Source organism: Muscardinus avellanarius (genome assembly GCF_963383645.1).
Source record: "Muscardinus avellanarius genome assembly, chromosome: 7".
Taxonomy (NCBI): Eukaryota; Metazoa; Chordata; class Mammalia; order Rodentia; family Gliridae; genus Muscardinus; species Muscardinus avellanarius.
The window spans coordinates 41,255,733-41,279,005 of NC_137793.1; the positions used below are offsets into that span (position 1 = coordinate 41,255,733).

The 23,273-nt window shown below is 41.4% G+C and overlaps 1 protein-coding gene across 1 annotated transcript in view; it reads right to left on the reverse strand.

Moving 5' to 3' along the window:
- PRDM6 (PR/SET domain 6) overlaps nt 1-23,273 on the reverse strand; it is a gene marked incomplete at both ends in the record, with an annotated part of 104,576 nt that overhangs the window by 17,490 nt on the left and 63,813 nt on the right. The window contains 2 exons of the mRNA XM_080698314.1: nt 10,721-10,845; nt 14,385-14,512. Coding sequence (XP_080554440.1) covers nt 10,721-10,845; nt 14,385-14,512 — 253 coding nt within the window. The remainder of the gene's footprint in view (nt 1-10,720; nt 10,846-14,384; nt 14,513-23,273) is intronic.

The following is a 23,273-nucleotide window of genomic DNA, read 5'->3' on the forward strand; positions in this document are numbered from 1 at the left end:
CTGACTCTGCCTTTTATTAGCTTGGTGATCTCAGGCAAGTTATCCAATCCTCCTGTGCCCCAGCTTTCCCTTCAGTGGCAGTAATAATACTAAAAATAATAGCAGCTTGGCTTAGTGGTTACGATGGCCTGGATCCCAACTCTGCTACTGACTGGCCTGTGACCGTGGGCAAGTGTGGATCATCTAAATCCATGATTGAGTCCTTGGTAAAAGGTAGAACAGAGCTCTATGCATTGGGTGAGATGATGGCATAGAGGGCATTTAAGGAGCTTGACCTCTGCTGACAAGAGACACAGAGCTCTCAAAACTCTAGTTCCTTCATCTTTCAGCCTCTGATTATGAAGTTGAAGTGAGACCATGAGAGCACACATCACAGGGCGGACCGCAGCAGCCACCACCATATTATTATTATTCAAGGAGAAGAGGCTGAAATAAAGAGGCTGGCTTTAAACTGGGGCGATGGCAGCAGAATTCAAGGAAGAACTAGAAATAAATATTTTTGAGGAAGGAAATTTAATATGTTGAAGTTTTTCTTGAAGTTACATGGTAATAATATTTATAAAGCATTCACTGGTCCTTTCACAGGGCCAAAGTGATTAGAACCTCCACAACAGACTTTCAAATTTTTTTTTAAAGTAACTAAAATGTCAAAAAAAATGGACTTATTTGTCATTTCAGGGGACAAAGAAGTTATAGGGTGGTTAAGATAGTGGTAAAACCATGAGGAGCAGCCTGGGCCACTGGCTCAGGGCTACATGGAAGTAGACACACCAGCGGGCACTGTCATGCCCAGCCACAGACAATAGCCAGCAGCCCTGCTCAGCATGAAGACTCAACCATCAGCAACTATAGAAGGAGAAAGCAGAGCCTGGGGATGTCGGGGAGCTCTGTGAGGTCAACCCAGCAGGTAGACGTCATGTGTGGGGACACAGGTTGGGTGAGGCCTGAGGGCTCTTGACTCATTCCTGCAGAATCCTGTGGTCAACAAAGCCAGTGGAAGGAGATGCCCCATCTACAGGGTTCTCAGCACAGCTGGTCTTAGAGAAGAAGCACAGTGAGACAGCACACCTGGAGAGAGCCTAGAGTCTGCCAAACCTGCAGTTCTCCACCCTGGCCATTGCATGTTAGACTCATGGTAGAGTACTCACAAAAGTTAAATCAGAATCTCTCACTAGACCTGAACATCTACATTTTTTATAAAGTTCACCAAGTGCTTCCAAAGTGAAATCAGGATTGAGAATCACTGATCTAACCCTACCCTCTCTCTTCACGCACAATGCAGGCTGCACCAAGCAGCTCCGGTGACTTGCTCGGATCACACGTTCAATTAAGACACATGTAGGCTCAAAGCTTTTAGCTCTCGACTTTCAAAGAATTTTGTTTCTGACTACACACCTTTACCATTTCTGCTCACTAGCTGTGTTTCAAACATACAGAGGACATTTTGCAGGCAATACCATGTTTTGTGTTTGTGTGTATCATGTACATCAAATCAATCATATATACATGTTAAGATAGCCACCCCTGCATACCTGTGTATTTTGCATATATGCCTATACTTAATATATAAATATTTATGTATAATTTGAACTTCTGAGGCAAAAGAGTATAATCAATATAAAATTTGTGGACACTTTTTGGATTTTTAAAAAATACTTTATTGCACACAGGTTGTTAATGTTTAAATAGGCACTGTAAGGTAAGGGAAAATGTTTGGCCATGTTTGGACCTTGTTTTAATAAAAAGTAAAAACAGCAGCACTATCAGAGATCATAGTAGAACCTGTCTGGGTTCAGCTCTTCCATAAGTAATAGGAAGAGGCAAAGCACAGGGAGACCACAAATGTTCAGGTGACACTAAAGCTCTTGCAGGCCAGTAAGTTTCAGAATAAAAGGCAGAAATGCACAGGGGGAAGCCAGTAGAATTAAGATGGCATCAATGTGCTGGGCAGTGGGAAAAACTGAACAGAGGCTTTACTGTGGGAAAGAGGAATATAGACTTTGGGGAAAATAATTTGACAAATGTATGTGAATATACATGATACATTCAACTTCTCATTTTTGCTTCTGGAGAGTAATCTAATAAGTTAACTTTAAAAAACTGTTAAAGTCACATTAATCTTTATATGGAAACAAAAGAATGTGTGGGCCGATGAACTTTTCTAAGTTTAATAAAAAAATGTCAAATGGTAACAAAGATAACTCACTATTTATGTATCTCAAAGTTTGTATAATAAGCCAGGCAGTATGGTATTTGAGTTCATTATAACATGATGTAATGACAATAAATTATTTAGGCAACAAAAAGTGGGGATGGTTGAAATAAAATTTTTCCCCATTTTATTTTTTATTTTCCAGAATACCCCAACATAAATATAAAATGTTTTCTAGCAGTACATAGAAATACATGCATTCTGTATTTTATTTTGGATATAGTCCTTTATTGTAGTTATGAATAAATTCAATTCTACCAAATGAAACTGAGTATATAATTTAGACAAAGGAGAAAGGATGGATAGAGTAAATATTTTTCACAAAAGCAACCACTTTTTATATCTCAGCTCTCCTGTAGTCCCTGTACACTTTTGCAGGACTCTAAGGGTCTAGCAGCTTCTTCTTTCTTCTTTCTTAAGCAAAATATTTTAGAAGATAAAGAAGATTATTTTCACTAAATATCTACCTCACTGGCTAGGTTAATCAAAAGTATTACCCAAACATAGGTAATTAATTATCACAAAGGGGAGCGAGCATGATATGGAAAATACTACTTCATTCTAACTCAAGAAAAACAATACAGACAGTCACTGTGGCACAGGCATATAATCCCAGTATTTGGGATTATAGGTTCGAGGACAGTTTCAGCAACATAGCAAGACTCTCAGTAATCTAGTAAGACACTGTTTCAAAATAATAAATAAAAAAATCCTAGGGTGTAGCTTAGAGGTAGAACATCTCTGAGAAGAGAAGGAGGAGGAGGAGGAGGAGCAGGAGGAGAAAAGGAGGAGAGGAGGAGGAGGAGAAGGAAGAGGAAGAGGAGGAGGAGGAGGAAGAAGAAGAAGGAGGAGGAGGAGGAGGAGGAGGAGGAGGAAGAGGAGGAAAGGAAGGAAGGAAGGAAGGAAGGAAGGAAGGAAGGAAGAAAGAAAGAAAGAAAGAAAGAAAGAAAGAAAGAAAGAAAGAAAGAAAGAAGAGGCCCAGCCTGGTTGTCATGTATCACACTTGTAATCCCAGGATTTGGGAGGCTGAGACAGGAGGATTGCACGTTCACAGCCAGCCTCAAGTACTTAGCGAGGCCCTCCACAACTTCAAAATAAAGAATAAAAAATAGGGCTGGGGAGTAGGGAACAAATAGCTTGGAGGTAGAATGCCCTTGGGTTCAATTTCCAGTACCACAAAAAAAAAAAAGATGAGGCACAGAGATTGCTAATTAACAGAACCAAAAAGAGCCAGTGGTTTGTACATGAAATAATACTGAGCTGGTAAATCTCTTAATACATTGAGAGAGGCAAAATCTGGAGCCATAAAATGAAGTCTTACTTTACCCGGTGCTTGAACACTCTTTCAATCCACAAGAACTTACTGAGCATCTACTTGATGCCTGCCATGGTGCTAGGTGCTGAAGATGTAGGGGGAACAAGAAAGCTCACAGTCCCTGCCCTCCTAGCACTTATACGCTAGTGGGAGAGACAGATAGTAAGCAGATATTTTTACAAATGAATATTTACTCTGTTGCATCACATTTAAAATTCTATTAAGTGCATTTGAACTTGTAAGTCATCACTCACTGGCAAGATACTTGCCAGTCTCAGAAACACTGAAATATAAAAATGTATTAATTTTAGAATTAACAAATATAGTTGCCACAATTAAGTAAGTGCTGTAAGAGAGAAGATACGGTCCTAGGAAATCATATATCAGGGATGGCTAAGCTTTCCCTGAAGAGTGCCTAGACATCAGAGAAATTAGAAGGAGGAGATGGGATTGAAGGAGACAGGCAACTCTGCCATATAGCCTTTGTGTCATGTTCAGGGTGTGGGGGAGCTCACAGTACTGAAGGAACTGAAAGAAGACCTATGTGGCTGGAGAGAGAAGCGGAAACAGGCTGCTGATGAGCTGGAGAGGAAGGCAGCCCCACTCCAGCACATGAGGGTGCCGGACAGGGATGGAAATATGTGATGGGGGATGGAGGCCGACTAGCACAGAGAGGGTAGAGGTCTGTACACAACGGAATACAGCACAGCCAGTCAAAAGATCTCTGGATTATAATTTTTTGGGGTGGTACTGGGGTTCCTGAAAACCCTTCTACCTCTGGGCTTCACTCCCATACCTTTTTTTAATATATTTTTTTAAATTTGGAAACAGGGTCTCTTAAGCCAGCGAGGCTGGCTTCGAACCTGCGTGATCCTCCTGTCTCTGCCTTTCAAGCGCAGGGATTACAAGCATGCGCTACCACACCTGGCTATGGATTATAATTTTTAAAAACACTATGTGAGACATACAAAACATTTCTGGAGAAATATGTGACCAGAGGATATCATACTAAAAAACTGAGTCTTTAGCATAAGAGTCAAGGTAAGCTGAAAAGGGTCTTGAGGGAGGGTGTGAGATCAGATTTATGCTTTAAGTGCATCATCATTAAATAAAGAAACGAGGCACAAAACATGGATATAGGATGCTATTATTTGTGCAATAAAGGAAAAGAGGGTGGAGGGAGAGCGCTCCAGAAAGAAAGGGAGGATGTGATAAGAGGTCTGAATGGACAGAAGTGCAGGAAGCACAGCTAAGAATCTGCAGCACCTCTGATCGTCTCTTGGAAAGACACCTGTTTGTCCATGGAACTTTCTATACTTTGATCTAGGAGACTCAACTCTCTGTTAGCAAAACAAGGGTATAAACTGAAACAGCAAAGTAAGTGATGGATGGAGCCTCCCTCTGGCTTCTGTGGATGGGGATGCTGAGCAGCATGCAGGGAGTAGAGATAGAGAAAGAAAGCACATTAAGAACACACAGTGGTGGAGGGAGCATGGCCAAGGCTGGGGTGGCTCTCCCATGCTGAGGGCAATTCTACAGCCCAGCGCAGCTAAGAGATGCCAACCCCCAAAGGCCCCGGGGAAGAGGGAGTCTTTAGATCCTGAAGCAAGGCTAGGATGGAGACAGCACACCATGCCATCCTACATTTTCCAAGAAGCCAAACCTCTCAGGACAGTGGCTTTGTCTGAGCCTCTCGTCGCCTTCCTCTGTGAACACACGTTTAGTGGGTTGCTGCTTTCTGTTGGAGTCTCTACAGAAACAAAGGTATCCCTGCATGGTCATTTCTCCTTTGCTTTTTCTAGAATTCTAAAGGTTTATCCAGTTTGGGGCCCATGTTTTTATTAATATCTTGGCCCAGGGTTTCTATATCTGCCAGGTAGTATAAAATCAAGCCTTATAACCTCCTATGGGTACAGCTAGTTTTTGAGTGTGATTGCTTTTACTAGTGGCCCAAGATAAACAGTTCCTTGGCCTCTTTGCTTAAGGGAAGTGTTTTTCTTGCATTGTTTTGTATATATGACAATGGGGATTAAATTCAGGTGTATTATACCTCTGAGCTATACCCCACCCCTTTTCTTCCTTCCTTCCTTCGTTCCTTTGTTCCTTCCTTCGTTCCTTCCTTCTCTCTCTCTCTCTCTCTCTCTCTCTCTCTCTCTCTTTCTTTTGTGGTACTGGGGGTGGAACTCGGGGGCTTTCTACCTCCAGGCTATACTCCCAGACCTTTTTTATACTTTATTTGGAAAAGGATCTCTCTAAGTTGCTGAGAGCCTCACTAAGTAGCTGAGGCTGGCTTTGAACCTGTGCGATCCTCCTGTCTCAGCTTCCCAAGCGCTGGGATTACAAGCGTGCGCCACCACCCCCGGCTCATTTTTTCTTTTGAAACAGGGTCTCATTAAGTTGTCGAGGGTCTCATTAAGTTGCCAAGACTAGTCTCAAACCTGCACGCATCCTGTCTCAGCCTCTCAAGTATTGAGATCACAAAGTCAACGTCACTACACCTGGCTGGGAAGCATTTTTCCCAGTAACCATTTCGAAATAGACTTGTAACTTCCCTGTTTCTGGGCTTACATAAGGAATCAATCCCAGCTTCCCTCTGTGCACAGGCCTGAGCTCTGGCTCCCCCATCCATATCCAGCCTAACACCCCCAGCTCAGGTTTAGTGCTTGGCTGTTTCATACAGAGATGGCATGATGTCTAATGCTGAAGTTGTGCATTTAGGTCCTTATAAATTCAGGACAGGGCCTGAATTTTGCACAATGCCTCTCTTTGGGGCCCCCACACACAGATGTTCTTGTTGGACCAAACCATGTTTTGGTTTCCTAAAGGCCACAAAGGAGAAAAGTTTGAATAAGTCCTTCAAAACACTGGTCTACTTTCCCATTCTTGGTGGGATGGCAGAGATAAGAGGCACTGTGCAGAGGTGCCCCTTTTATTTTCTGTCCTGTCAAATCTAAAGAAACAGACAGGCCCCCTGGAGGCAAGGGCTAACCCCACGCAACTCCCGCGTTGCCATCAAATCTCACATTCTGCAACCTCAGCTTCATACGCCGAGACAGAGAAAGCAGCAGGAAGACTTGTTGAACATTTATTCCCAGGTTTTTTTTTTAATTTCCTCTGAAACGAATATGAATGCACTATGGTCTTTACACTCCGCAGGAGCTAATCCCCCACTGGAAGGTTTGGGGAACCTCATTCCTCCTTGCGGATGCCATCTGTCAACAGGCGCGCTCCTGCAGGCTCTTTTGAAAGGCCCACAGTGCATGGCGTGGCTTTCTCTTTGCAAGCTCTATTACAGTTATAACTATGATTCTTTAAAAAGAAAATAATGTAGGAATTGCTTCCAGAGCCCAAATGCCTGTGTGAAAGGCTGTCTTCTCTTGGAGAGCAGGCGGCTTTCAGTGGCTTGTCCGGCAGTGAGTGGGGCTAGAGTCCCCACTGCAGACCAAGGGGGCACTTACCCAGGCCTGAGCCCACTGCACACACTCCACGGGAAATGTGTACTTTCAGTGTTGAAAGAACCATGGGAAGAAAATGATATTTTTATAAATGAAAGTGCTTAATAAGTATTATTCACTAAGTAAAATCATATTTGCCTTGAATGTCTTTGTCAGTTTCATTAACAAAGAAAAATCTGGCTGAAATATTTAATCTCTTCCAATAAAATTAATAAATGGCAATAAAAAATTCTCCATATTGGTCCAGTGAGCATTTATTAATTGTTTGCCATGTACATCATGCTATTAGGAGGCTCTGTGAACACATTTTAGCCAGTCAGACTTTGATCTTTAGAAGCTTTTGTTAAAGGTACCTAATTTATTTTGTGTCTATCTCATGGGATAAAAATTGTCTCAGAATTTCTAATCCAGTTTAGATGATTTAAATTACTCAAGGCCCATGAAGGCTACTGTAAAAATTTCTCTCCATGCCCTTTCATACATTTGTGATTTTAAATCACACTGAGTATTTTTTTCGGCAGGGAATAAGGAACCCTCATTATGAAACATTCCCGGGTCTGTCAGTGAATCGCATGGAATGAGAATCCATCTTGGAGTCAAAGTCATATATCTCCCCCACGCTATCTGATAAAATCATCTACTGGTTTCTTGGGTGGCCCATCACATGACAGATATATGACTTTGAGACAGGAACTGAAATAAAATTCCTGTAATACCCTTAGGGGAAAGAAACATTGTCACTGTTGAGCCTTTTAGTCAATGACTTAATTCCCTTTAAACTTTCCTTAACTCTTACTTACATCTTTGAACTGAACCCAAAAGAGCTGCCTAGTTTTCTCACTGAATCCACAGTGCTTCCTACTGCCGTGGTTTTCTGGATTTTCTTTCAAGGACCTTGGTGCTAGATGATGTGACATTTGCCCTGAAAGATTGTACTCAATGCTTTGATCCACAACCTCACATAGGCAGGACTACAGGAGAGACGAGGGCTGGAAAGCAAACCATATGGCGTTCCCAGAAAGAACAATGTACTCCTGATGGCACTGTGGCCCTACATCTGAAGACCACATGGTACATTCTTAGCCACTGGTTGTCAGATGGCCACGAACGGCCCTGAAATGCTGCCCCCAACCCCTAAATCCCTTCCATCCTATATCAGCATGATGAGGTAGAAGCAACGTGTGGATGTGTGACTTCCGCTCCAGAGAGCCTTGTCTTTTCTGCCTCAGGGCTTGGTAAATGCCTGGGCCCTCCTTCCAGTTCCTTGGACCAAAAGCCTCAGAATCATCTTGACTCCTCTCTCACCCACAATCTAACATTTCAGAAAATGCTGTTGGCTTTACTTTCAAAATAGGTCCAGAATCCAGCTACTTCTCACCACCTCCACCACTGCCACACTGGTCCAAACCACCAACATCTCTCCCCAGGGGCCCTGCAGGAGCCTCTAACTGCATTCCTCAAACCACCCTCATCCTCACGGTCTACACTCCACTGAGGACCCAGAATAAGCTTGTTAAAACCTCCGTCGGACCATCTCACTTTACAGCTTACAACTCCATGCCAGCCCCATCACTGGCCCACACAGGACTATGGCAGGGGGACTGATGGTGGCCTCGAGGACCTGACCAGATGGTTGTCCACACCTCCAAACCCAAGCGGTCATCTCCCCACTCACTCTGCCATGCTCATGCCAACCTTAGGACTTTCCTCCACATGCCGGAATGCATTGGGTCTTTATGTTTTAAGTCCAGCTGCCTGCAATGCTCTTCTCCAAAGCAACACATGGCCTATACCTTCACCTCCTTAAGTCTTTGGCCAAAGGCCACCTCCCCACTGGGGCCCACCCCAATCACCTTCTGAATCTGCAGTCCCCTGGTACTATTTATCCCTTTTCTGTATGGTCCCTAAATTCCTGAAAGTATTTATCCCTTTTCTGCCTTTTTAGCTATACAACATATTACCATCTGAACGACTATTTATTTATACAATTGTGGATTATCTCCCTCCACTAGAATGTAAGCTCCACGGGGGCAGGAATTCTTGTCTGTTTTGTTTCCTACTGTATTTGTAGCAACTAGCATAGACACTGGCTCGTGGTGGGTGCTCCGTAAATATCTGGGCAATGAATGAATGAATGTTTGGACTCTGAGCTCTCACTGTAGAACTCCAGACATTCCACTCCCAGACATTCCTTGCATACAGCACATCCTCAGAGCCTGCAGCAGTTTGTACTAATGGAAGAAGCAGGGTCCTCACAGGATTTCTGGAATCCTTTAGCATCAAACTCTGTACTTCAGAAAGTGAGGTTATGTTAAGGTTTCAGTACAGAGACCAGCTCACGTCAGCGGATCAGGGGTGCTGATACTAGGATTGTTACATACACAGCCCTGGATCTAGTTTCAGGGGAGGCCAGCTTGGAACCATTCTGGGCAAGGCACAGCTCAGTGGCCTCCACGTTCATATCTGACTCTCACAACAACCGCACACTCATGTTCAACACTGAGGTCTCCTCCTAAGAAAACAGACACTCCCTCAAACAGGAGTATCACTGCGAGAAAGAAACTTTCCAATGGAAACTTGGTAAGTAAGAAGAATGTACCCTACATCCAAAGATTCATTTTTTGACTTGAGACTGGTTTGGAGTTAGGGTAAAATAGAAAAAGAAAGTTGATAGCAACAGGCTTCTTGCGGATTTTACTTTTTACAAAGAAATTCAAGACAACATGGGAAAGAAATATCTGATCATCAGCACTTTGACCAGTAGTAACATAAGCATTTTTTTATTGGAGTTAGTGTGCACACATGTGTATGTGAGAAAGTAAGTTAAGAAGGAAAAAGAAAAAGTAATTTTTTAAAATGGAATTTTATATCCATTAACAAGATAGATTTGTTGTCTCTGTGGTTTTTTGTGGTATACTCTCAAATGATCAGTTCACCTGGTCAATTTAGTAACAAAAAATACAGCATCCTTGAAAGAAACCAGTGTTTCTAATTGAAGCACATCAAATTTACATAATTCTGTTCTGAACATTGGAGATTACCTTATAATACTTCCCAAAGATGCAATAAAACAAAAATACAAATTTTAAGTAAAAGTTGCTTCAAGTTCACATTTACCTAAATATTAGACTATTCTTTTCAAGATAGAGAAAAAAGTTACAAGATTTTGGACAAGAAAACTTAAAAAGTCACAACTTCCATAGTCATATATCCATGACTTGTGCTATCATTTCTTATTCTAATGACTGCTTAAGAAGAAGCACACTCAGGCCACTGTCCCTAATTAAATAGTATTGTATTCTGTTTTTGTTTTTTTTTTTTTTGCATGAAGTGTGGCTCCAGAAGACTGTGCATCCTTCCAGAGCAGCGGTTGTTGGATCTTCTGCTGCTCCTACAAGCCCCAAAGTGGCAAGCACAGAATGAGACACATACTAGTAGGTGCTCGGTGAATACCAGCTGGCTTAACTTTGCTGTTAGACGTTATTCAAAACTCTAGCAAAGGCTTTGAAATTGTGCACAGGCAAAGAAGAACTGGCCAGTTCATGTTAAGAGGCCCTGTGAAAAGCACACAACATACGGGGCGGGGGGGGGGGAGAAAATGATAGAATAAACTCGTGCACATTTGTACTATGCATCCTGTTTCAGAAATTTCAAAAAAATAAAAATAAAAACACGTCAAAAGTTAGCTTTGAAGTAGGTATTTTCAGATGTGAATTCAGAGCTAAAGTAAATTCTTACAGTTTTCATCCTGGGCAATGCATTGTAAGGGGATCCCAAAGAAAGACGTATAGCTGTCATTGTACCACACCAGAAGCTCGGTGCCCCTGGGGATATCTATACAGGCTCGGTAGAATATATTCGACCTATTCAAAACAAAAGAAAACCCAGCTTAGTAATGCATAGGACTCTTGTGCCCCCACCACATTTTTATTGCCCCGAAAATGTTCTGCCCAGCTCCATCTAAACAGTTTGTAATAAATCTACACCCACCTTATTGTCCTCAGTAATCAATTAGAGCCTGTAACTCAGTATGATAAACAGCATACAGTTTATTTCCACAGTGTTCTTCTACAGAGGGTCTTAAAGAGACAGATATTTGGCCGAGGAGACAAGCCAAAAGGAAAAGTTCATTTAAAAACAATTCCATCTCACACTAATGAGAAAATTATCTCTCCCGGCAAACTGGAAATACTGTGGTGCACAGCCTCATATATAAATTAATACTATTAATTTCTTATTTGAAGGAAAAGCACTAAGCATATTCTGGTGAGTTGGCATCGGGAGCTATTTGTAATAAAATGAACCATCTTCATAATATAAGGATTAAGAGAAATAAAAATCTGCTCCACAGCCTTTTCCCTGAAGTTTGATACAGGAGACCAAAAAAAAAAAAAAAAAGAGAGAGAGAGAGAAAAAAGAAATCCTTATGTGAAATAAATGGAAATTCAATAAATACAAGAGGAGCACTTTACACTGGCTGAAAGATTATACTCTGAAATGATACAGTGAGGGTGCCAAGAAATAAACATTTTTTATAACAGCCTTGATACTGTAAAGAAAAATCTACAGATTAAGAAAAAAATGAGGAGACTGCGACTGGTTTTCTCAATGAAGAATGGCTACAAATATTAGCCTCAAGTTCCAGATAAAAGTGTGTGGGGTTGGTGGGCCTTAAATTTCGCCTTTCTATAAGGAATTGGCTGTAGCAGGGCAATTTGCTCCTTGTGTAACACTGCAGACACAAGGCGAGCCCTTCTCCACATTTTTCATGGCAGTGAGATATGCGCTTGTCAACATATTTTGTCACCACAAAGTGGCTCTTGGCAATAGGATCATAAAGATCAATAAAAAAGTGCAGATTCTCAATATTTTACTTGCAGCTGCAAAAATTTCATTTATCTTGTTATTTTCCTTACTTGCTGCCACTCTGTCTCACGAGGGCACTGCTAGCTAAGCATAATGTTTTTTCCCCAACATTCTATGAATATCTGACAAAAACTCCTGCCAGTTGTCCAGCCCTGGCCGCCCTTCCTCCCCCTGCATCTCCTAAGAGCTATGCATTTTATTAATTCTTTCCACCGCTACATATAAAAAAAATCAAAATCAGAGCAAGCTATAAATCACTGGCATCTCCTAACTTGAGAAAAATTGAGTCTACTTTGTACTTCACCCTTGTAACATTTCATCTCTCGGCTTGGCTTCCCTTAGTATAAACACAGCGCCCGGCAAATGAATGTGCGAAAACCAAATGACACACTTTGCCGCTGAAAGAGCAGAACTGTTTTCGAGCGATGGGTGGTCTTCTGAGGCACGGAGTAGGCCGAGAGGGGGGAAAAAATGTGTAAGCGTACACCGTTCCTTACAGGCGGGCAGAGCTTCCAAAACTCGCAGAAATCTCTGCATGTTGAAGCACATCAAAGGGATTTTTCCCTTTTCAGATAATATTTCCTTTGCTGACATGTATTTAGTATTGTGGTTGGATGACTCATAAAGATAGCTTCGTGGCGTCCCAACGCAGTTGAAGCAGAACACATGCCAACAAACATTATTGTCAGCCTCAAAATAAAAACACAACGTTCAGCTGAGGGTCAATCAATCAAGGGCGCTTTGAAGAAAATTCCATTTAGATATTACAAATCATAACAGAATGAATTTAAACCAGCTGACTTTTTGTGAAGAGGACATTCATGTACAATAAAAATTAGGCTGGCTCTTCAGGGTCCAACTTTTCTATTTTCTTACTTTTGGACGTGGCCAGTAGTGATGGATGCCAGTTTTTAAAATTGTGTTTTTGTAGTTCGTTTTATAAAGATCTGAAGTAATCGAAAACAGACCAGCCAAGAGAGCTCACGGTTTCAACGCCGTCATGAAAAGGGAATTGTAAGATCCACTTCATATTGACAGATAGGTAATGACTTACTTATTCCCCCTTCCGTTTAGGACTTTTCTGTCCCAAATTCAGATTTTGCCTCAAGAGTTCCCTGGGTACCCATTATGGAACCAGCCAAATTATCCCTTGCCGACCGTATGAGAACAATCCTTACTGATTTTTTTAGTTCAGAGTTTGGTAAAACCTTCACGACAGCAAAGGATTATGAGTAAAGCTTGTGCACGGCAGTGTAACCAAATTCTGTCTTGCACTATTTCATTTAGACCATTATTTAATCAAATAAAACTGCATTGGGAACCAAGGCCATAAGTCAGATGCTGCCCAAAAAGGTTCCTTTTAAATTGGAGCCCTTCAGAGAACAAGCCAGATTTGAGCAGTCTTTAAGATATAAAACGAAGAAAGATTAAAGAAAAAAAGGAAGAAAGAAAGAAAGAAAGAAAGAAAGAAAGAAAGAAAGGAAAACTTCATTAAAAATAAAAACAGAAAGGAAAATAAATAGCCATAGGCAGGACTCCAAGTTGCCGAGCACAGGGCCCTCTGCTTTGATGTGTCTGTGGTGCCTGATAAAACTAAACAGTTGCTTCTGATTTTAAAGAGAACACGGCTGTTTATAACTGAGCTCATATATTTATATGGCACATGTTTTCGAGGGATTTTGAGAAAAGATGGCTTAGTGGTAGGGCTTTTTTTCCCATTTGATTTGCTTTTGGCCTCTCATCTTCACTCCAGCCTTCTTGGGCTCTAAGTAGAAAGCTTGGCCAGCAGGTGCACTGAGAAGAGCTGGCTTAGCATCTGAGGGTCCTCGTGCTCCTCAGCTCCGCAGAGGCCTCCCTGTGGGACTCTCAGTGGGGAACAGGGATGGCTTCGCCTTGCCTTTATCACCCTTCTGGCTTTGCCCATAGATCTTGGGAGGCCAGAGGCCTCTTTGTGCTTTGAAACCCCTTCATCATGTGAAACATATCCAGAATCATTAAAGGGTCCCATCTAATATCCAGATACCCTTTGAGGAAGCAGGAGAGGTTACCCAAGGCCAGTCATTGCTGAAAGCATCACTGGTTTGGGAATGGCAGTCTTGGGAAGGTTGAGAGTTCTTGGTTTCCCATGCCTTTGTGCAAATAAAACTGTCCTCCCAGGGAGCCAGCCTGAAGGAGATGCAAAGCAAGGGATCTGGGGCTGAGTCTGCGACTCCTACTTATCTGCTGGGTGAATCCCTCCAAGTCAGTGGGCTTACTGGACTCGATCAGTCCTCTGTGAGAGTTCAAGTGATGATGTAAAAGTAACTTTAGCATGTGTACAGGGTAGGAGAGGCCATCTACTAACACCTTTATTTCTGAATGCTCATGAAATGACTGCCTTAGGAACTAGCCAAAAGCAACAGCAACAACAACAACAAATCTACCAATCTCTGCAGAGTTCTGCAGGCTTTTTCCAAGCACTAGCAGCAAACCTGAATTTGTATATTCAAGCCAAAGGGCTTCCATTATTTAAATGGTAAATCAAGATATACTTTACCTGTACTGAACTACTGTTAGATTCTGTTCTCCGCAGTGCCTTGCACATCGGATATACCTCATCCAGCTCGACTTACTAGGTTCCCCACCATCAATAAAGTGCTGTAGTGTCCCATCTTGGTCATATATCTAGAGAAGAGGTCAGAAGGTCAAGTAGTTAGAACGAATCATCAGCAATCATTTTCCCTGCTTCCCTTCATGTCTTTCTGTGTCAGCTGCAGAAATTTATGGCCCTCAGGTTTCTTAGTACCTATTGACGCCCTGGAAACTCAACCAGAATAACAGTAAACTATTTTTTGGTGATGCAAGCCCATTACGTTTTTCTTATCAAGCCAATCTTCCCTGTATTAAACATACTTGAGGTATCTCAAGGATGTGATCGTATTTCCCAAAGAATATTTAGCCTATTTTGACAGGCTAGTCTTAAGTAATGAGCTGCCGGATAAACAAAGCAAGCTGAATGGAGAGGCACGCTGACATGGTTGGAACATCCACATAACAGACCCGCAAAAAAAAAAAAAAAAAAAAAAGGCCCCAGTCTCAAACATGTGATCATTCAAAGGCATTTGAGAGGCCATCACCGTCTGTCCAACAAGCTGGGTGACACCAAGCAGAAGGCAGTTGGAGACTTACAGAGCTGTAATAACCGGTAATGGGCTGGGGATATAGCTTGGTGGTAGAGTGCTTGCCTAGTGTGTGTGAGGCCCTGGATCCAATCCCCAGCACTGGATAATAAATAAATAAATTAATTAATTAATTTTAAAAATTAAAAAGCTGGGCATGGTGGAGAACATCTGTAATCCTAGCAACTAAGGAGGCTAAGGGAGAAGGATCACAAGCTTAAGGCCAATCTGTGTGACTTAGTGAGACCTTGTCTCAAAATAAAAAAAAAAAAAAAAAAAAAGAAAGAAGTGTGGAAGTAGCTTGGTGGTACAACATTCCTGGGCTCAATTCCCAATACTGAAAAAGAAAAACTAGAACTGGCAAAATAGATTCCAGTTCCAATGAATGAACAGACTTTCACCTTGCAGTAGATGTCAGGACCCAAAACTATTGGGAAAGGAGTCACCAAAAAAGGGAGACTTTCAAAAAGAAAATGAAAAAACTGTTTCCTGTGTCTTAAATTCCTTCACTGACATTGCTCTCATAATTATTGCCTTGGGCCAACTCAAGCCAATTTTTTTCAAGATGGCAGAGAAGAAAATAAAATCTACTTCAAGTCAGGCAATCGCATAGGACAAAAATTCTTCTGCAAAACAACTAGCTGGCAAGCACATACGAGTCAGTGCTGACAGGAGAAACCATAGCTCCCCTTCATAAACCACGTCAGAGCCAGGGCACCTCAGGGATGTGGTGTCTAGGGGAGGGGGAAATGAGATGGCTATACATCAACAGCAATTCTAGAAGGAATGCTTAGTCCTGGGGCTTCTGGGAAGCAAAGGGCAGTCAAAAGAGTTTTCTAAGGGTTTTTTCTCAGAAGGACCAGGGTATAACTATTTTCAAATAAAATCATTAGTGAGATTCTAGTAGCTGTTGAAATGTCCCCAGAGCATCCTGGGAAATCATCTCTTGCCATTTAGCCTTTCCACTTTTCCTTTCCAAATAAACATGGAGAATAAATCTTACAGAGAACTTCACTGGTTACAGTTAGGCCCTAAAATTAGCCTGGTCATTCACATTAATTTAGCTCAGTACTTCTATTCTGGAGGGCCACAGGGCTTAGTGATGACAGTTTCTTTTTACTATCACCAGTCATTTTAAAACAGCTGAGGGTTTTTTTTTCCTGCTTTTCTTGAAATCATTCCTCTCCACCCCCAACCTTTTCACTAACCCCGCAAATAAAAAACAAACATTAATAAAGACAATCATTTGAGAAGATACAACTTTGTTAGCACACCTCAGTAATTGCAACTGATAATCAATTTCTCCCGAGAAGAATAAAGAGATTCCCAGATTATATTCTATTCTAAGCTAATGCTTTCTTTAAATTCCTACTTTGTGGATAATGACAGAGAATGGAAACATCTTGTGTGGTTGGTACCCCTGCAGCATAAGCAAGCTAAAGACGGATATCGTATTTAGATTAGATTGCATGGAAGGTTTTTTTTTTTGTCATGTTATTTTGTTGTTGTTATTTTTTAGGAAGTCAGTTAAGATTCATAATCTCAGCTCTGAGCCTTTTGTTGGCAGCCAATGTGACATCGAACAAAGCCATTTGGTTTCCTGAATGCCACTGTTTATCATTAATGGAATAAAAAGTGTTGATGACTCAGGCCCTCGCCCCACCCTTCCTCCAGAAACAAGCTTGGTGAAAATGACTATGGAGCATTTTGAGCAGTGCAGGCAACAGTCCGCCCGCCTGGCACTTGTAGGTGGAGGGGCCTTTCTTAAGCGTTAACTCAGTTGGAAACCATCCACTAATCAGTCCATCTTGAAAATGAGTACAAATGTCTTTCTTCCCAAACTTTTGTATCCGTAATAATCTCCTCAATTAAGTATCTTGTGATCATAAAGAAACCTCCACAATTTTGGCCTGTCTGATGTAAACTGCTAGTTGCTTGAAGTAGAATGCATGGCTATTTGTCGGGAATTAGCATATGGTATAGCGCACAGCACAAGGCTGGGCTTTTAGTGATACTGATATTATACTACTTCACATAAAACTGTGACGGAAGTACCACACCTCTCCTTAAGTCTCATAGCTGCGTACCAGAGTTGAAGGAAGTCATTCAATCTTCATACTGTTTTCCAATAGCTCCAAAAAAACACAAGGAATTTAAAGAGATGAACTAATGCCAAGACCAAGAGTTATTTTGCTTTTATTATCTTTCAAAAGATTTAAAATAAGCAGTAAAATATCAAAAAATCATGAACAGAGTGTTTAGACAACCCCCTAAGGACCTGTGTAAAATGTTTAAATGGTCAGAAATTTTATTCGTTCAATTAATGAAAAGGAAAACAAGAGTGTCAGATTTAGAGTACGGAAGAGGTTCATTCTGGAAGAATAGTTGATCACAGCAAAGTTTTGCTGAAAATCGTGCTGTTTATTCTGAATGAACATGAACAACAAACTTCAAGTATTTCCTCCATTCTTCTGGAGAAGTTAAATGAACCTTTAGAAGCAAAAGAAATACATAAGACTACAGGGGACTCAGAGGAGGGGAGTAAATCCTGCAACAGAAGACCCTCAAAACCATGGGCAGTATATTTGGTTTAGACAACAAGGAACAGCATTGCTGGGGAAAAAAACAAAAAACAAAAAAAAAGCATAATATGGTTCAGCCACATTGGGGAATATTTTGGCAATACTTAAATAAATTTGGTAAAGCATATATCCTATAGTTCAGGGATTTTACTTCTAGGAAGTTACCCCAGTGAAACCCTGATCTGTGTGCTCAAGGAGACAAGTTCAAGGGCACTCACTGAAACATGCAACATTGTAAAAGCAAAGAGTTAAAAATATTGGAAAGATCCACCATCAGAAAAATAAATTGTCTTAACCATTCAAAAACATTTGTATGGAACATTTAAAAGTAATGAGCTAGCCGGGCGTGGTGGCACATTCTTATAATCCCCGTGTTTGGGAGGCGGAGACAGGAGGATCGCACTGTGCTGGTTCGAAGCCAGCCTCACTGGCTTAAGAGACCCTGTTTCCAAATATGTATATAAAATAGGTCTGGGAGTGTAGCCCGGAGATAGAAGGGTTTCCAGGAACCCCAGTACCACCAAAAAAAAAAAAAAGTAATGAGTTAGACCTACTTGTATTAAGATCCAGTTGATATAAATATTGAAAACAATGTTGACTGAGAAAATCAAGTTGCAGATCATTATTTGCTAAAATTTTAAATTACACAAAATAACACTCTAAATAGTATATATTATAGTAGCTTATAACTGAAATATATGTAGTAAATAGATAAACATATATGCATATATACAGAAAAATTCTGAAAAGACATGCCAGAAGGATTCCCAACAACTTCTTCATAGTACTGTTCTTCAGAAATAAAAGAATGGAAGGAAAGCAAAGGCAACTTACCCTTTATCAGAAAAGTTTCACTTCTTAAAAAAAAAAGAAAGAAACCTAACAAACAGCAAAGTGCTAACATGTACTCGTCGTCTTTTGTGGCCTGGATACAGACGGTTGATATTTGACTTTGTTTTGTTGTGTATTTTGGTGCTGGCGATTGAACCCAGGGCCTCCCACAGGCTAAGCATACTCTTATCACCAAGCTCCCCGTCGTCCAGCCACTACTTTGTATTTCTCCACTTTCTTTCTTCTTTTAATCAGAGAGAGAAAAATAAATAAAAAGAAAGTCTATCCCTTCATGTGTTTGTACTTCAGTTTTTGCATGCATTGTTAAAATAGAGAGGCTGGCTATGTTACCCAAGGTTAAAAACTTTATCTGTGTTATCCTCCTGGGAAAATATTTGTAATATGTATCACTACATTATCAGCCTCTGATTTTTTTTTTTTTGTGATTGCTGCAACTATTTTAAAACCACTACTTCTGGTCTGTACTTTTTCTTTTGTCCTATATCAATGAAAGTAGAAAGATAAGAGGGAGAGCTAATTCAGACTTTTTAAGGGAATTTTAAGTTTTCAATCTGATAATAGTTACTGTGGCAACACACACTTGGTTAAAATAATGATCACACAAATTTTCACTCATTATAAACCATGTGTGGAGCCGGGCGTGGTGGCACACGCTTATAATCCCTGCGCTTGGGAGGTGGAGACAGGAGGATCGCACAGGTTTGAAGCCAGCTGGTGCTGGCTTAAGAGACCCTGTTTCCAAAAATAAAAATATAAAATAGGTCTGGGAGTGTAGCCTGGAGGTAGAAGGGCTTCCAGGAACCCCAGTACCACACACACAAAAAAAAAATTAAAAATAAATAAAATAAAATAAACCATGTGTGGCACCAACTAAAACCCACCATGAGAAAGGCATTGTCTTGCAATCCTGGATATCAGGAAGGGCCATTCTCTTCCATGATCATCTTGTCTTTAGAACAAAGTTCTACTTTAATTGTTTATTTGTATTTATTTATTTCTTTTTTGTGGTACTGGGGATTAAACCCAAGGACATTCTCTTTCTGAGCTACACCCCAGCTCTATTTTTTATTCTTCATCTTTTGAAACAGGGTTTCACTAAGTTGCAAAGAGCCTAAGTAGCTGAGGCTGGTTGAAAACCTGTGATCCTTCTGTCTCAGCCTGAGATTACAATTCACCACACCTGGCTCAAAACTCTACTTAAAATGAGAAGAGCAAGAGTAAGACATCCATCAGCAACATGTGTTACAATGCTTGCTTGGGAGTGGCTTGTTCACAGCTTCATAGTTTACGAATGTTGCCAGCCTACATTAATGATAATAATCATAAAAACAATGTAAGCCAGAAACTTATTTAAGCCCAGTTAATAGCAGGAAAACACCTTCCACATGATAAGAATTTGTGTGCACTGGTGACTCTTGATGACTCTGAACAAAAACTGCTTCCCTAATGCAAGACTGACAAATGAGTAGATGTCAAGCTAAACTCAGGCACTGTACCGACTTTGTTTTTCTTGCATGGTGTTATTAAAATTTTTTAATTTTTTTAGGTGGTACTGGGGTTCCTGGAAGCCCTTCTACCTCCAGGCTACACTCCCAGACCTATTCTTATATTTTTATTTGGAAACAGGGCCTCTTAAGCCAGCATGGTTGGCTTCGAACCAGCGTGATCCTCCTGTCTCTGCCTCCCAAGCGCAGGGATTACAAGCGTGCGCCACCACGCCTGGCAAAAAAATTTAATTTTTAAAATTAGACTTCTGCCGGGCGTGGTGGCGCACGGTTGTAATCCCCACGCTTGGGAGGCAGAGACAGGAGGATCGCGCAGGTTTGAAGCCAGCTGCACGTGCTGGCTTAGGAGACCCTGTTTCCAAATAAAAATTTAAAAATAGGTCTGGGAGTGTAGCCCGGAGGTAGAAGGGCTTCCAGGAACCCCAGTACCACCAAAAATAAATAAATAAATAAATAAATAAATAAATAAGCAAAATTAGACTTCTAATTTCTCTTGACAAATCAAAAGATGAATTCCCAATCTTATAATAATTCACTGAGGCTAAGGCTGAGAGAAGGTGACCATCTTTAGATGAGGCATGTGGTTTTCCGATTCTCCACAGAACTGTTTCCTATTGTTTTATGTGCTACGTACTTCACTAATTTACTTACCTGCTCGGCCTAATTAAACATTTACATTTGTAACCACAGTCATAAAGGAATTACTCCTATGGCTAAAAATTACTCTGTTGTAGCTGTGAGCACTTTAAAAAAAAACCCACAAAAACTTTGAAGCAAGAGGCTAGAAACACTGCAAACATTCATCACTCCTGTCCTGCCCCAAGTCCAAGCTTTCTGTCCTGTAGCTTTTCCATTAAAGGAGAACTGAGGCTATTTTTTTTTTCATTTTTATCAGCCCAGGCTTTAGACTTTCATAATTTCTTTTCTTTTTTTCTTTTCTTTTCTTTTCTTTTGGTACTGGAGATTGAACCCAGGGGCATTCTGCCTCTGAGCTACACCCCAGCCTGATTTTTTATTCTTTATTTTTGAAACAGGGTCTCACTAAGTTGCAGAGGGCCTCTCTAAGTAGCTGAGGCTGGCTGCAAACCCGCAATCCTGTCTCAGCCTCTCAAGTACTAGGATTACAAGTGTGCACCATCACACACACACAAAAACTTTGAAGCAAGAGGCTAGAAAAATAAAAAAAAAGGTTAAAAAAAGCTATCATACTTGTTTTAAGTAAAATATCCTTTTAATTCCAAGTCTTAAATGTAGCTCCACTGTTAAAATAAAACAGAGGAAAGTAGCCCTGGTTAAAGAATAAAGGTTTAGTGGAAGCACCTCACCAGCTCCACGAACCCTCCGCGGTCATTCTCTGAGGTGGCCCCAGGATGTCTATAGGGGTTCCACAGTGAGCCGGGGGACCCGGTGTGAGACACAAAGCATTCCCTCCAGTAGACAGGCTTCCTGAAGATGTGGGTCACCAGTTCTGAGAAAGCACTGAGCACCGTGGCTAACGTTAGGGCCCAGGAAAATCAGACCTGGAGGGAACCCAGAGGCTGTTCAGCCTGATCAGCTTATTCTCAGGAGTGAGGGCTGCAAAGGTTAGTGACGACCGAAGCAACACTGCGAGTCCACAGCAGAACCCGGCTCCTCTCCCGGCCTCCTCTCTCTCCTGGCCTCCTCTCCTGGCCTCCTCACACATCCACCTCTGGTCTGCGGTGTACTGATTCCTCCCTCACCTCGTTTAGTTCCTCCATACCCTGAAGAGACACAAAGGCCTAAACAAAAAGAGACTAGAATTATAACTTAAACATGGATATGTCCCTTCCGGAACCTGGCTGCCTAATTTTTGCCATGGCAAGGGGGGAGAGAAAAGCAGAGGTTTTAGGAAAATGCACTAGACAATTTTAAGGGAATGGGGAGACATTTCAGACGTCTTCCCCTCATTCTCAATCTTGGCATGTCCCTGTGCCAAAGCCCCGGACACTGGCATTTGGTTCTGTGTGGAAATGCCAGGCTCCTTCGGTTTTCGCCAAGCCGCTGAGGCGAGGGGGTGTTTTGTGCCCAGGCCTCTAGCGCAGGGCCCAGCACGCGCCAGGAACTGGGACGTGCTGAAGAGAACCCTACCGAGTGCTCGCCATAATTCCACAGCTGCTTAAAGATTGTGGATTTTATTCAAAGCTCAAGAAGAAATGACCACTAAATACAATGAAATCTGATTCTAAGCACTAACAACTCGTGTTGAGAAACAAACTTGTATCCTGCTTAAAGCCAGCCTCTTTCAATTCTGTGAACTGCAAAGGTGAATTTCATGTGATTAAAAATGAAATAAGAAAAGTACCAGGAAAAAAACCAGAAGAAGTTATTGGGAGTTTTCCAGCTTATCTTTGTGAACCCAGAACTGAACTGTTTTTGTTTTAATTTTTTTTTTTTTTTTGGTGGTACTGGGGATGGAACCCAAGGGGCCTTCTACCTCCAGGCTGCACTCCTAGACCTATTTTATATTTTATTTGGAAACAGGGTCTCTTAAGCCAGCTGAGGCTGGCTTCGGACCTGAGCGATCCTCCTGTCTCAGCCTCCCAAGCCTGGGGATTACAAGCGTGCGCCACCACGCCCGGCTGTTTTAAATCTTTTCATAGCACATGAAGAATTCCACAAAAGAACAAATAAAAGGATGTTTTCTAAGATCTCCTCTGCCTCATCTCCACACAGTGCCTTTATCAGCCTCTTCTCTCTATAAAATGCAAAAAAATAGGGTTTTTCAGAGTCACGTGTACTAGAAATTTTGCAAACTCAATAGAAAAGTATAACATTTGCCAAGATGGATAAAAATGTGTTATTATGAGATTCTTCTGTATGTCATAAGAACAACTATTGACTATTTTAACTGAAATGTTAATGACCAGAATGCTTTTATTGGAAAATAGAAGATTTTCCTTTCAGTAGTATGATTGTTAAAGGAGAACTTTTTATTATCATCAGGAAAACACGTGGCATCAGCCACTCCTGCTGGGGCCACAGGGGGTGGGGCAGAGGCTGAGAGTATGCCTGTGTGTCGGTTCCAGTGCGTAAGTGACATTCACGGCCTCACCAGGAGTGGTTAAGCGATTGGGGGCAGATCGTTGAACTCTCAAAGAAGCTGAGACTTTCTTTTTTAAATGATGCTAAAGATGTTCCCTGCCCCAAAGGACTGCTATGAAAACCAAATGAGCAAGTATATGTGAAACTTAAAGTGATGCTGGGCACCCAGGAATTCTCAAAGGACACTAGCGATCTTCAGGCCTGCACTATTACAGGGGGAGGAATGTCAGCCCTGGCAAAATTTACGCAGCTGTTCTTTGTCACT